A 14,235-nucleotide genomic window follows, 5' to 3' on the forward strand; every position below is an offset into this window, starting at 1 on the left:
TGGTTGCAATGAAAGCAATCCATGAACCCCTTGGGGCAATCCTTGGCTATATGCCCCTCCTTGCCATATTTGTAGCAAGCACCCGATCAACAAACCCCGTCATGTCCCTTGCCGCACTTCCCGCAAGTGTGCCCTTCTGGCCTCTAGATCTTGAATCGGCGGGCTTTGCCCGCTTGGCTGTCGGCCGCCGATCCATCCCCTGGGACTCGGCCTCCTCCCTGGCCCGAGTCTCCAACTCAATCTCCCTCTTCCGGGCATTTTCCTGGAGCTCAACAAATGTCCGGTAAGTCGAGTTCGACACAAACTCCCGAATATCCGTCCTTAAAATGCCCAAATATCGGCTCATGCCTGCCTGCTCGGTAGACATCTGCTCAGGGCAGAACATCGCCCTCTCATGAAACTTGCTGGTAACCACAATAACATAATCAGTGCCCTGCTTGAGGGTCAAGAACTCCTGAGCCAACCGTTCCCTCTCCACCGAGGCAACATACTCATCTCTGAAAAAGGTGGTGAACCTCTCCCAGGTCACCTATGAAATCTCTTCAAGAGTAAAGCTCGTCGTCACGAACTTCCACCTGTCCTTCGCTCCCAAGCGAGGTTGGTTTAGCGTGAACCGTACCCTCAGATGCTCCAGACATGAACACGTGTAGAAGCATCCCTCAATATCAGAAATCCATCTCATCGCAACGATAGGATCCTACGTCCCGTCAAACTCTGGTGGCTTCGTGTTGCTGAACTCTCGAAACAACAACGAGTCACCTCCCTGAGGCCTGGCAGCAGCCACAGCTGCAGTAGCCGCAACAGCCGCATCCTCAGTCACCGCTGCGTACAGCTCATCAAAAGTTTCAATCAGTGTGGTCTTGATAGACCAAAACATCTCCGGAATCTCGGCTCGAATCGCCGCTGCTACCTCATCGTGGATCATCTGACGAAGCTCCTTGTCACTTACGCCGCTCGTCTCAGGTCTGTGGCGTGTCCCAACCATGATGTCTCTGAAATACAACATAATAATATCAAAGATTCGCTAGAGCATACTAGCACTTGATAACTCAACCCTACTTGTTCCCTAGTACCCTAAGGATTCTTACTTGGAGTGCGTGCTGCTCCGGTGTCTTCAGTACTACGGTCCCTATACTACTGTCCACACCGCATCAGTATGCACCCCAATTCCCCCTCCTTGGATCCTAGATTACAAGTGCTTTACATCTCGCTAGCATAGGCTACCCCTCGGTAAACCTCTCATGGCTCCTCACTGCTACCTACTCGCTCTCAAGCTTCTCATAGCATTAGAAATCTTCCTAGGTTAAGGCATCACAAATCAGGCCACTCTAGTCCTAATATGAGTACCTAGCCTACTCTAGCATGCATAGCATACCACATAATATCTCATAACACATAATGTAAGGGCATTTTGGGAAATCACCGTTCGGGCGTTGGCTGATCGTACACACTGCTCTGTTCTGCCTTTCCCAAAATCATTTACTCTCTTAGAAAAATTGTTTATTTTATGAAAAACTTTCTCAAATCCTCAGTTTGAGTTCAGATACACCTGAAGATGTACCCGAGTCCCTAAAACCAAGGCTCTGATACCAACTTGTAACAACATAAATTCTCAAAACAAATTTTCATTTTTAAATCATATTTTTAATCGTCAAAACAATATCTAAAACAAACTGTATCCAATGTCATCATAACAAACAAATCCTAGAATCACAAAACATAATCTCTATGAGTGTGTACGGATTATGTCGACGCCTTCCTGCGATCCTCGCTAGTACCTGAAACACATAACACAACAATTGTAAGCATAAATGCTTAGTGAGTTCCCCAAAATACCACATACAACACATACACCTTTCCAGGCCATAACTAGGATCTTCCGATCCAAGTGTCTCAGGGGACTTCCGTCCCGAATCCCGGTAGACCTTCCGGTCCTACCCGTATCGACCTTCCGGTCCATAACCTCCTGACCTTCCGGTCCATGTCATCTTGACCTTCTGGTCCATAACATCTTGACCTTCTGGTCCTTATCATATGTAACATACATAACACATACATATCACATAACAACATATAGCACATACATCTTATAGCATACAAGACCTTACGGTCACACATAAGTACCCTTCCAGGTACAGTATAGTGAGAAGACTCACCTCAATGAAGTCGGATAACTCTCGTGCTCAACTTCCCGACCTAGCCTCCTCCTATCATTCAAATAACATCCCCGATCAATACTCTCTCATAGTCTCATCTCTAAAGATTGGGTAGAAGGCCATTCTACCTCTCCCTGAACTCTCTTGAATCAGCCTTGACCAGAACCCTAAGGTCAACGAAAGTCAACGGTCAAACTTTGACCCGACTCGTCGAGTGCACACGGGCGACTCGGCGAGTCCATGCGGGTCCTCTGAATCCATCTAGCCTGTCTTGGCTCGTCGAGTCATCCTTCCACTCGACGGGTTCCTCCTGTCATGAATTGCGGGGCAACCCCGATTCGAATCGTCGAGTCCACTTATGAACTCGGCGAGTTGCTTCCATGTTCTTACTTAAATGAACTTATAAGGTCAGATCTGCTTCTCTAATCTATAGATCTAACCTTCCCAAGCATGATAATCACGTAAAGGTCGAATCTTGGTACACATGCAACACTCCTAAAGCTTCTTTTGGTGAAATAACCTCTAAAATGACCTCCTAGGCTCATAACTCAAAAGGTATGGCATAAAGCAGAGTGGTAAGGACTCTCTGGACCTCTTAAGGTCCAGATCTACAGACCATCTCGCCTTGGGACCTCACATACTCCAGATTCAACTAAAAGAGGCATAAAGAAAACCCTAGATTTCACTAGAATTAGTATAAACACGAGAATGTCACAGATTGTTACCTCCAACAGCTTCCTCTGATCAAATAGAAGTGGATCCAAGCTCCTCAACCCGCTTAGCTTGTTCTACCTCCTTCCTTCTTGTTAAAACACACAAGAAAGGGTGAATTATCCTTCCTCTTGCACCACAAACAATCTCTCTGCTCTCTAGGGTTTCTCAGGGGTGAAATGGCCGCAAATGGAGGCCATAAAGGCCTTTAAATAGGGCACAGACCCCGAGAATTAGGGTTTCATTCTACGGCGCGGACTCTTCGGGTCCATCCTTTCCGACTCGTTGAGTCCGTTCATTAATCTAGTCAGCACACGCGATCCTACTCGACGAGTCTACGCCTCAACTCATCGAGTCCCTCCCTTTTACTCAAAAGAATAAATGATCAAACATAATACCTGGAAATCCGGATGTTACAAGCGGAGCCCTCTCCCTGAAATTGACCGTGATCTCTACCACAGTCTCCATCGACTGGCGAAGGTTTTGAAACTCCCTCGCCAACTACTGTACCTCGATGACATATCTAAACTCTGACAAAGACCTCATCATAAAATCAGTTTGTGACATGGCTGTCACGACCTCATCTCCCAAAGAATGACCAACCTCCTCCTACTAGTCGGAGGCTCCATCCCTCAAAAGGAAAGATGCAAATCCCACCTTCGATCCATCCAGGAGGATACTAGTCCACTGAGCATTCTCCATGCCAGCAATCCACCGCCTACTAGCAATAGGGTCCTTCTTCCTGTTGAACTCAGGGGATCTGTAAGCCTTGAACTCCCGAAAAGAGAGAGTTCAAGCCTACAACTGACCTATCGTAATCTCCGCACAGAAAGCCACATTATTGCTTATCTAAAATAGCACCATGATCCCCTCCTTGATGGTACCACACATCAGAGGAGTTGCATCCAAAATACCATAACTGATCTCGGATGAAACGAACCGTGAGTACTTTACTTTCCTCATTGAGAGTTTCATTTTAATTAATAAATGACAAATTTCCAAGCTTGTTGGTTTAGTATTTGTTTAAATCATTTTCGTGATAATTGTAAGTATTAGTTCTTTTTCATTGCTTACTATAACACAAAGTTTGACCACAATCTCCTCGTGGATTCGACCCAACTTACCCTATCTACGTAGGTTAGTTGGTTGATTTTTGATTGAGACAATTACATCGATCACTCGTGAATCCTCTCATCAATCGGCTCAGCACCAGATCCTGAAGATGAACCAGAATCGGAACCTCTTTCACAAGTGCTCATCACCATACTGAAAAAATCAACCATACAAATGATCCGAACATACCCAAAGAATCCTCATTCCCTAGGCTTCTTAGAATCCTCTTCACTTTCCTTGATTCGAGTACGGATCCTATGCTTTCAGTAGCACATGCCCAGTATTACCTTCCACACACATCCATACTTTCCTCAAGAATCATCCTGGATCCTCTAAGCCACCTTCTCATACTGATATTCCTCATACTCACTAAACAACACACCACTTGCACTAAAGCACTTCCTAAGATCTCCTAGGATCCCCACACACCCTGCCATCAGCTACTGAAGAACTCATACTGACATCAGTTGAGTACTTCATGAATACAATTACATAAAACATAACTTAAATAATCTTTTGACTAATAGACCTAAACCTACAACAGATAGACTTAAAGAGACTTGTGCAATAGGTCCAAATCAATCGTTCTAAAATTATTTAACCTTTGCAGCATGTAACTTGATATATTCATTTAATAGTTATCTCACATAAACATGAGTCCCACCAAGCACAAAGCAAGCAAGAGCATTAACACTCAATAGGCCAAAAAACTTAAAAAAAAAAAAAGAATCCCTCACTTTAACTTTTGTGATGCTAGGAACTTCTACCAACACTGTCGGTTGCCTTATGTATGCAAATTATACACAATACAAGATCAAATAAACTGTCGACTAAATTATTCTACCCTAAGCCCACAATCAGACTAGGAACATGAAATAAGGCTAAATCAATGATTCTAGGGCTATATGATCCTAACCGTATACAATTTTATTTAAACATACACTTAGCAAATAATTCTACCAACATAGATTCCAAATAAGATATGACATCCAATTCCTACAAGGCTACAAGGCATCACAAATAAGACCATTCTATCATGCAATTCCTGAAGGTATCCTTAGCGTTATCCTAGCATGCAAACATTCCATAATATATAACATATCAACATGTATGGCTATTTTGAGAATTAATTACTTGAGCTCGGGTGATTGCACGGATCACACCCTTTTCTTTTGTAAAAATCTTGTTGGAAAATTTATTTTCTTTTAAATAGATTATCAATTCCTTAGTTTGAGTTCAGAAACTCCCAAGAGTGTGCCCGAATCCCTCAAACCAAGGCTCTGATACCAACTTGTAGCGTCCCAAAAATGTAAGTAAAAATTTTTGTTTTTAAACCATCAAGTCATACAACCATCTATTCCAAAACTAACAAGGTAAAAATATATTTTTCAAACATCAGAGTAAATCAAAAGTAATCAACGTGGAAAAGCCATCGGGGGATGTGGTGTAGTCAAGCGGGGCCCTTCCCTTTGGAACTGGAAGTACCTGAAAATATTTAAATCGTAAATCCTAAGCACAAAGCTTAGTGAGTTCCCCAAAATACCCTACACGAAAATGCATGTACAAAACATGCATACAAGGCCCACAATATAAAACTGGATTGCCCCTCGGCCCACAGTCTCCCAACCGGATTGCCCCTAGCCCACACTCTCCCGAATGAATTACCCCTGGGTTTATTGTCCTACAACATAAAACTGTACCACCTCAACCCAACCACACTATGTCGACATATGAAATAGATAAACAATAACCAACATTGGATCTAATCATATAGATATACCAATCTAACAGATTACAACAACATAGGAACATCCTATACACGAAGATACATAACATAATCTAGTAGGCCGACATTGACGCCTTCAATCCACGAGTATAATGAGAAACTCACCTGAATTGAAGAATTAAACATGCACAACAACACCCTCACACCTTGCACTGCTTCATCACGTGAACCGACTATCACCAAGACAGGTAAAATCCTCAATCAACAACCCAAAACCTCCAAGTTTGACCCTAGGTCAAACTAGTCAAAAGTCAACGGTTAAGGGTCCAGAAAATGAACACGATGTTGTGGGCCCTCCTTGGCCATGTCGTAGGAACGCAAGGTCAAAAGTCAACATGCAGGACATTGCCAAGTTGTGGTAATGCCAGGACAAATCAGGTACGAATCTAAACTTCGCCACTCTATGGCTATCCATTGGCCATGTCGTGGCTACCGGAAAAATGCCAAAAAAATCTCCATTAAATGCTTAATCCTTACAGATCAATGCTCATACTTGTAGATCTACTTCTTCTCAATGACTTAATGGATAAAGTTTCCAACTTTATCCATTAGGACTCTACTCTATGACAAAATCTTAAACCATAAGTCCATTAGCTCTTAATATGACCTAAACTTAAACATGAAACTAAGTAGAACTAGATCCTATATTTACGTCATGGGGATCTAATTATGTATTTGGAAATGAATGTCCGAATCTTATTAAACCTTAAAAAGCATGTCATAAAAAACCGGCTAGTAAGTAAAGTCTAATTTATGCTTAAGTAAGTAGATACAATTTTATATTTTAAAGTAGTTATAGTTGACAATTTAAATGAGGTTTTATACTATGGTATGATCTATGTCTTTATTTAGATCCAAATATTATTAACTTTCACCTATGCAAAAAAATAAAAAAAAAAATAAAAATAAAAAAATAAAAAAAAAACTTAATTTTTCACTAAAATTTACTGAAACATATTATATTTGGGGTTCCTATGACATTTTTGTAGTAGTACGTTTATCCCGATATTTTAATCAACAACAATTAAGTTGGTGTTCAATAGTGAATTGTCTAAGGATGTTCATTCATACGCTAGATGTCGAGAATGCATTTACGCAAGAACACACAACAAACGATATGCATCAATCTACGGGTTCAACACAATTTTCATTTACCCAATGGACCGACATTGGTGCCTTCAACCCACAAGTACAATAAGGAGACTCACCTCAATCCGAAGATAGCCAAAACTCGCACACACGCTACTACGATGAAAGCTCCTCACACTGAACCAATCAAAACCAACCCTAATCAATAATTAGAGTAATAACCCATCATCAAGGAACATTTCATATTCTCTTTCATTAAGGGTCAAAGACCATTTTACCCTTCCAAGGCTAAACCCAACCAACTTGGCTGAAAGCCCCAAATGACATATTTTTGCTCTTGGGAGTACGCCTTGTGTACACCATAAGTACCTACAGAACAAAAGCAGCTACCAACATTATACCTTATAACCAACAAATTTTCCGAGTTTCTAGAGCTGCATTCGTGTCTGCAAATCAGACTCACACAAGTTTAGTGAATTTGGCCTACATAATCCAAGATTTGAACCCCCTGCATGCATGCAGGTAGAAGTTGGAGTAAAACCATATGTACAAGCTTGTAAGTCTATCATGCATTCAAGCTTATAATCACACTAGAGTTTGGTCTTTCAATCAATGTGTGATTCATTCTCACACCCATTTTACTTGCTAACTTTTATTCTCAAATACCCAACTTTGAGTATCGATATCTTATTCACATATACTTCATTTTGGACATACGATATATCGTTTTGACGCTGTCAAAGAGTAGAACACAAACCCACTTAGAGTTAATTATATATACAACATATGTATATATTTATATATATGTCCAAAGTTTGTAAAAAATACAAATATTTATATTAAAATTTCCTATAAATAACATATGGTTTTTTATAATGTTTCCTGAGTGATCCTATGTGTTTGAGGTTATTTTCTTAAATTGAAAATAACAAAAGGAAGTTTTAACTAACTCTATATTATTATAAACGATCCAGATTTAAATTCATACAAAGTATGAGACTCATGTCGATTTCGCTCAATACTAGAGTTAATATGCAACTATAATTGCAGTGTTTTTATTCAGCTTAAATCAAACTACCTATATAATAGAATAAACCAAGAAAAACAAAACGATTTAATATAAATAATTTCTCTTTGATACGAATCTAGGCCATGTCGACGAAATTTACAATTTTAATGAGTTCACACTTTAAATAAAACTTCATCTATATACAATACAGCTAATAAAGTGGTTGATTTTGTGGTGCACAAGACACGTGAGTACATGACAAATTGTGTATGATTTACTCTTAAATCCTCGCGGCAAATCGAATCAAAGGTACAAACTACAAAGCGTTACTGTGTGCTACAGAAATCCAACAACTGAAGATGCCGAGCCAGACCTTCGCGGGTTCATTATCTTCTCCCAAGGTCGACGTCGTTGTCGACACGGGAAATCCCCTCCTCAATCACACCGTCGATGGCTTCTTGAAGATCGGAACTGTTCGTATTCATTATCATTTCCCCTAATTAACTATCTTTTCACTGTTTGTGCTTTCTGCCTCCAAATTAGGTCTTGGTAGTTCTAATTTGGATTGTTATAATTCACATTTCAGGTTGCTGTTGCAAAAACACTTGTGGAGGAGACTTATCATGTGGTTCAACGAGGTTTTATTGTCTCTGATTTGATTTCGCTTCCTTTTCTTGTGTCTCATTTGCATCACTTGTGATCATCCAAAGTCCGTTACTTATTGCTTGCGTCGTCGCCATTGACGACTAGTTAGCAATTGGGGGTAACTTGTTTATGAAACAGAAGCTGAGATGCATTCTGTGTTTCGAATTTTGATGTTAAACCTACTCCCTTTCAAATGCATCTTGAAGCTGACTCTTAACTTGTTTAACATCAAAACTCGAAACTTCAGACCAAAATTAACACATCATTTTGAAATTTATTCCAAATTTTGAAAGCGTGAGCAGTGGATCTGGACTTATTAGTCAGCAGAAATTCCATAATCAGATGTCGACTTTGGGCGATTTACTCAAATACATTTCCATGTCTTGAATTTGATTGTGTTTCTTGATGTTCGTTTTTCAGGGAGTCTTTCAAAACATAACCTTGAGGACGCGGTGAGTCTTTCAAATTTAGTGTCACTTGTGATGTTCTCTGTCTTATGCTTTTAGGCTTTCCAAATTATATAAAAATTTAGAGAAAATGAAATGAGAACTCTAACAGCCATTATTAATATTGCAGTTGAAGAAGATGTGTAAAGAAGGCGCATACTGGGGTACGATTTAAATAAAAATCTTGTTTTCGTAATTATTGTAAAGTTAGTTAGAGCATCTATCTCCTTTATATTGTAGCCTGAAATAGAAATAATTAGATTCCTTTACTTTCTTTAACAGGAGCTGTTGCTGGACTTTACGTGGGAATGGAGTATGGTGTTGAAAGAGTCCGTGGCACTAGAGACTGGGTAATCATTTTATAATTTATGTGGTGTTACATAAAATTAACATTTGTCTTTTTCTCAAAGATTTTTCCATCTAAACTTTTTGTTTTTTTTTTTTTTTGAAAAAAAAAATGATATATAGAAAAATGCAATGGTTGCTGGAGCGGTGACTGGAGCAATTGTGTCGGCAGTGACCAACAGCAAAGGTGACAAAGTTGTGATGGATGCCATCACAGGAGGTGCAGTTGCAACTGGTGTAGAGATCATCAAATATCTTACATAGTTTGTGTTTTAATTGCAAGTGTTTGTTGATAACACAATTTCAGATACCTTCTTCTAATCTTTTGGTATAAAATGTATCTCATGCTACATTATTTATGATGATACATGCCTTCTAATAAATGAGGAAGGATCATGTTTTTATGTTGTTAATTCAATTCTTTCGTCGCCACCCTTTATCTATAGAATAAAAGTAGATAAGATAAATCATGTCGAGTATCGACATCTTCCTACCCACTAAAATAGGGATAAGATACTTTTTTTGTTTTTAATTCAATCTTTTTGACATTTTTCTAGCCACTGTTATAGTATATAGAGCAATCATGAATGGAACAAAAATATCTGCTAGAGTTTTGTTTATAGTCGATTATTAGAAAGTTTGATCACAACATGACTAAAAACTTGGCATCTTGGATATGGTTTCAATATCTTATAAAAAGTATGAGGTAAGCAACTAATAGAAAATTATTCTCATTAATAGATCTGATGCATACTAATATACAAGTATTTCCTTAGAGAAACGCACTCGCTAAAATATCTTAAACCTTCGGGCGTGTTTGACAAAAGTAGCTATTAGCGGGAAACGGGTAGCGGTTAGTTGGTAGCAGGTAGCTAGTAGTGTGTAGCTGGTAGTTGGTAGCGGAAAGCTGTAGCTTTTATTTGTTATATGAATGTTTGGCAAAAATAACTGGAAGCTTTTTGAAATATATAAAATTACATAAAAGAACAATTGATTAAAAATAAATAAATATATAAATATATTTTTAAGGGTAATTATGGAAATTGATTTCAAAAGTTTAGAAACGTTTTGTTAAACGCTACATGAAATAGCTTTTAGAATCGTAGCGTTTTGTTAAAACTAAAAGTTAAACGTTCGTACTGTCAAATAAAACTTTTTGTTTAAACTAGAGTATTTTATCAAAAGTTAAAAGCTAAAGCTCCTAAACGTTTTCAAAAGCTCCGTCTGTTATTGGACAAGAAGACAAAAATTGCAAACTTGAATTATATTTGAGAATTTACTTTTTTTAGAACAACGGCTCACACAAACACTTTTAACTATTAATATTTTACATCTTTTGATCAAACTTGAACCTTTTGAGAGCATCTTAACAATACTTGAATATCTTGATAGCATTGAGCTATAATCCATTTAGTATTTGATATCAAAAAACGCATCAAAATGATTTTTGGATATGCTATGGCCTATGAAGCTGGACACTCTTTTAGTCAAAGCTATATTAATTTGACTATATATGATGTTTAGGGTTATGATATCCATAATTACTTGACTTATTTAAATTTTACTAGGTAATGACTAAAATGACCATCTATTTTTGGTACATTGAACATTACAAAATGACAGTTTCTTATTAAATTGCTTTACTAGTGATCCCTACAATATAGTTTCCTAAAAGAGTCCTAATTTTTCAACGAAATGATCTATATAGCTAAAAAAGGACGTTGAAAAATCCAGTTTTCAAAATAGGTCATTTTATGATAGCCCTTCACATATGTGATAAACCAAAGATTTGAAGCCGAAGCAACACAAACTTTCGATGAAAGTGACTGAAACAAGGAGAGAAAGAGATCATGATCGTATATTTCATACATGCCAATTTTTCTTTCATACAGATTCATTCACTACACATCAAATCTTTCAGATACTGCATATATATATAATTCTCAATTACTCATAGTAGGCTAGTAGACCAATATGTATTGGGATATTATTTTATTTTTCACCACAATATGAGAAACATGGAGACATACAACACATGAACTGAAAGATGGATGTTTATTTGGATCGATGAGCCTTAACAGTTGCAAGGATCACACTTGCAGTTTCCTCCACACTTGCACCCTTGTGCACCTTCAGCTACAAAGCTTCCCTCACTTCCATCATCATACCTTCACATTCACATGATTCAAACCTCAATCAGCTTTAAACTAACACAATATATGTTGATATTAATAATTCTCAAGACTAATTAAGAACATATTGAAGCTGTAGATCATAAAGAGATGCGCTACTTACATCTTCTTTGGTGCAACACCGTCGACGATCATCACTGTGGCAGTGGTGGAGGTCTCGATGTTAGGATACATCCCGCATCTGCAAACAAAAGTTCAGTTTCCGTTGATTATTTTGTTCTCAAGGTTCCAGAAAGTTCATATTAATACTCAATTAATATGATATATATAAATCGCGTAAAAGAAATGAAGAAAAGTAATTACCCGTTGCAGCTGCTGCCGCAAGAGCAGCTTGAGCCACATCCGCACTTTCCGCTGCAGCAAGACATGATCGGGAGGGAGGGTTTGGAGTTGATTCGAAGAGATTGATGATTAATGTGTTTTGATCGAATTCGCTTAAAGCTTGGTGCTTCTAATGGTGTGATTATTGAGCTCCATTTATAGAGCAAGAGGGATGAACAGAGTGGCTGTCAACCGTACACGTGTGCATCTGTGTATGGATATCTTTCATCTATCAATGTCTCGTTTGTTCTAGAGCATCTCCATCGCCTCTTTAAAAGACTTTCAAAAGTAAGATCTTTTCTTGCATACAGTGAAAGGTTTTGGTTTTCATTTTTCAAAGCCTTAAATAGGTTCCCTATCTACAATACATACAGCCACTATTTTAATAAATCAAATTAAGTTAAACTATTTAAATTAAATTAAATATAAAATTTGAATTTGGTTATTATATATAAAATAATGATTTTTATTTTGATTATAAATTATTATCTTTATTTTGGTTTAATTTACTATTGAATAATTATTAATTATAAATAACTAAGACATGTTAAATTAAATTGTATAAAATAGTTATTGATGTGATATTATGGGGTAGTAGGGTTGTTCACTATTTAGATAAAACCAAATTATCCAATTGGACTATTTGGTTCGGATATTCAGATTTTTGGATTCGTTTTCAACAAAATCGAATTATTATTTTGGATTTTTGATTGATTTTGGTTTATAAAATAAGAACCGAATAGTCCAAAAAAAACCGAATAACAATTTGTTATGTATTTATTTTCAATATATCTATAATTATTTATTAATTATATATATATATATATATATATATATATATATATATATATATATATATATATATATATATATTTCAAATAAGTTCAAAACGTTTTACCTAATAAAAGAAATTAATAAGTACTGTCTCTCAAAAGTTTTTTATGTATTAAATAATAAACTATAATATAAATTCTTAATGGTTGTTTATAAATTTTAAATCACAAGTAAATAATTTGTTTTTGCTTCTTCTGTAAAATTAGATAATATTATAATTTTATGTCATTTTAAAATGTTCTGATTTTTGAAAACCAGTTATAAAAACCGATCCAACCGAATTGTAATTGGATCGGATCGGATCGGATTTCAATTTAGTTTGGATTATTTGGATCTATATTTTCAAAACCAAAATCAATTTGGATGTACTTAATTGGATCGGATCGAACCGATCCATCCAAACGAACACCCCTAGGAGTAGGGACCATTTTAAAAAAGCTTTGTTATTGCACATATAAAATTATAAAATTTGAAAATATGTTTAAAAAATGACATTGGCATTATTGCATTATGCAGAGACAAAACTGCAAAAATGATCCCTATGGTATATATTTTTTCCGAAGTTTAGTCAAAATCTCGAGTTTTTAAGATATATGTGAAGATAGATGATATTTATAAGGGAAATCTCAAATAAAGTCCAAATATGTTGGGTCAGTTTACGGTTTAATCTCAAATTAAAAACTTCGAAATAACCCTTTTCGGTCGATTTCACAAATTTAGTCAATATTCTGTTTTTTTCGTTAATTTGTCAAAATTATAGGACTTTTCTAAAGATTACATTATTTTTTTTTACCAATAACCAAAATATTAAGACTTTTCTGAAGATTACCCTTAAGCTAATCTATATTATTACGTTATCTTTTACCAATAACCAAAATATTGAGACTTTTTCTGAATATTACCCTTGAACTAGTTTTGGTTATTGGTAAATAATAACCTAATTTTTATAAATGTCCCAATATGTTGACCAAATTAACGAAAAAACGCGGGATACCTACTAAATTTATGAAACCGGCCAAAAACGGTTATTCTGAAGTTTTAACCGGTAATCTGTCTTTTTTGTAAAAAAAATAATTTTGGTGAAACATCCTAAAAATATGGTCCAAAAATTTCATTTTTAATTATTCGTAAAATCATAAATACCATCCATCATCTCATAAAAACATAAGTAATGTATCACAAAATCATCATATCAATATATTGTATCAAAACCATGTGTCAAAATATCAGAGTCTAAAATATCCCAAGCCGAACGAATGGTGTGTGCACTGCAATTATCCCGAACTCTTGCCTTTGCTACCGAAAGTACCTGAAACCAAAACTGAAAATTGTAAGCACGAAGTTTAGTGGGTCTCCCTAAACTACCACATACCACACATAATCACATAACCGCATATAACATACATTGAGCCCCACCATGCTACATCAGGCACTGCTCGACATCGACTTTTCTGACATCGGGCCCCTGCCCGACATCAGAACCCATATGGCATCGGGCCCCACCCGGCATCGAGCAGAGCTCGTCATACATATGAGCATAACTACCAATACACATAACATAAGCATAACTAATTAGTTATAACATATA

General features: G+C 36.8%; 2 protein-coding genes across 2 annotated transcripts; one reads left to right on the top strand and one right to left on the bottom strand.

Annotated features, from left to right (window-relative positions):
• The first annotated feature begins 8,124 nt into the window (after nt 1-8,124).
• Nucleotides 8,125-9,713, top strand: OEP16-1 (outer plastid envelope protein 16-1). The gene is made up of 6 exons (XM_079016957.1): nt 8,125-8,337; nt 8,451-8,502; nt 8,930-8,961; nt 9,086-9,119; nt 9,238-9,305; nt 9,424-9,713. The coding sequence occupies exons 1-6, from the start codon at nt 8,224-8,226 to the stop codon at nt 9,562-9,564; spliced, it is 441 nt and encodes a 146-aa protein (XP_078873083.1). The 5' UTR covers nt 8,125-8,223; the 3' UTR covers nt 9,565-9,713.
• Nucleotides 9,714-11,136: 1,423 nt separating this feature from the next.
• Nucleotides 11,137-11,958, bottom strand: LOC145069252 (metallothionein-like protein type 2). The gene is made up of 3 exons (XM_079016195.1): nt 11,796-11,958; nt 11,596-11,673; nt 11,137-11,468 (listed from the first exon to the last, which is right to left on the bottom strand). The coding sequence occupies exons 1-3, from the start codon at nt 11,858-11,860 to the stop codon at nt 11,375-11,377; spliced, it is 237 nt and encodes a 78-aa protein (XP_078872321.1). The 5' UTR covers nt 11,861-11,958; the 3' UTR covers nt 11,137-11,374.
• Nucleotides 11,959-14,235: the final 2,277 nt, after the last annotated feature.

The sequence above is a fragment of the Lactuca serriola genome, chromosome 8 (genome assembly GCF_051521515.1).
Source record: "Lactuca serriola cultivar US96UC23 chromosome 8, Lser_US96UC23_V15, whole genome shotgun sequence".
Classification (NCBI taxonomy): Eukaryota; Viridiplantae; Streptophyta; class Magnoliopsida; order Asterales; family Asteraceae; genus Lactuca; species Lactuca serriola.

Coding starts and splice junctions, on each gene's coding strand:
- OEP16-1 (XM_079016957.1), top strand. CDS start 8,224: ATGCCGAGCCAGACCTTCGCGGGTTCATTATCTTCTCCCAAGGTCGAC. Junction 9,120..9,237: donor TAAAGAAGGCGCATACTGGG/GTACGATTTAAA, acceptor TTTCTTTAACAG/GAGCTGTTGCTGGACTTTAC. Junction 9,306..9,423: donor TCCGTGGCACTAGAGACTGG/GTAATCATTTTA, acceptor AATGATATATAG/AAAAATGCAATGGTTGCTGG.
- LOC145069252 (XM_079016195.1), bottom strand. CDS start 11,860: ATGTCTTGCTGCAGCGGAAAGTGCGGATGTGGCTCAAGCTGCTCTTGC. Junction 11,674..11,795: donor TGCGGCAGCAGCTGCAACGG/GTAATTACTTTT, acceptor TTTTGTTTGCAG/ATGCGGGATGTATCCTAACA. Junction 11,469..11,595: donor GGTGTTGCACCAAAGAAGAT/GTAAGTAGCGCA, acceptor GTGAATGTGAAG/GTATGATGATGGAAGTGAGG.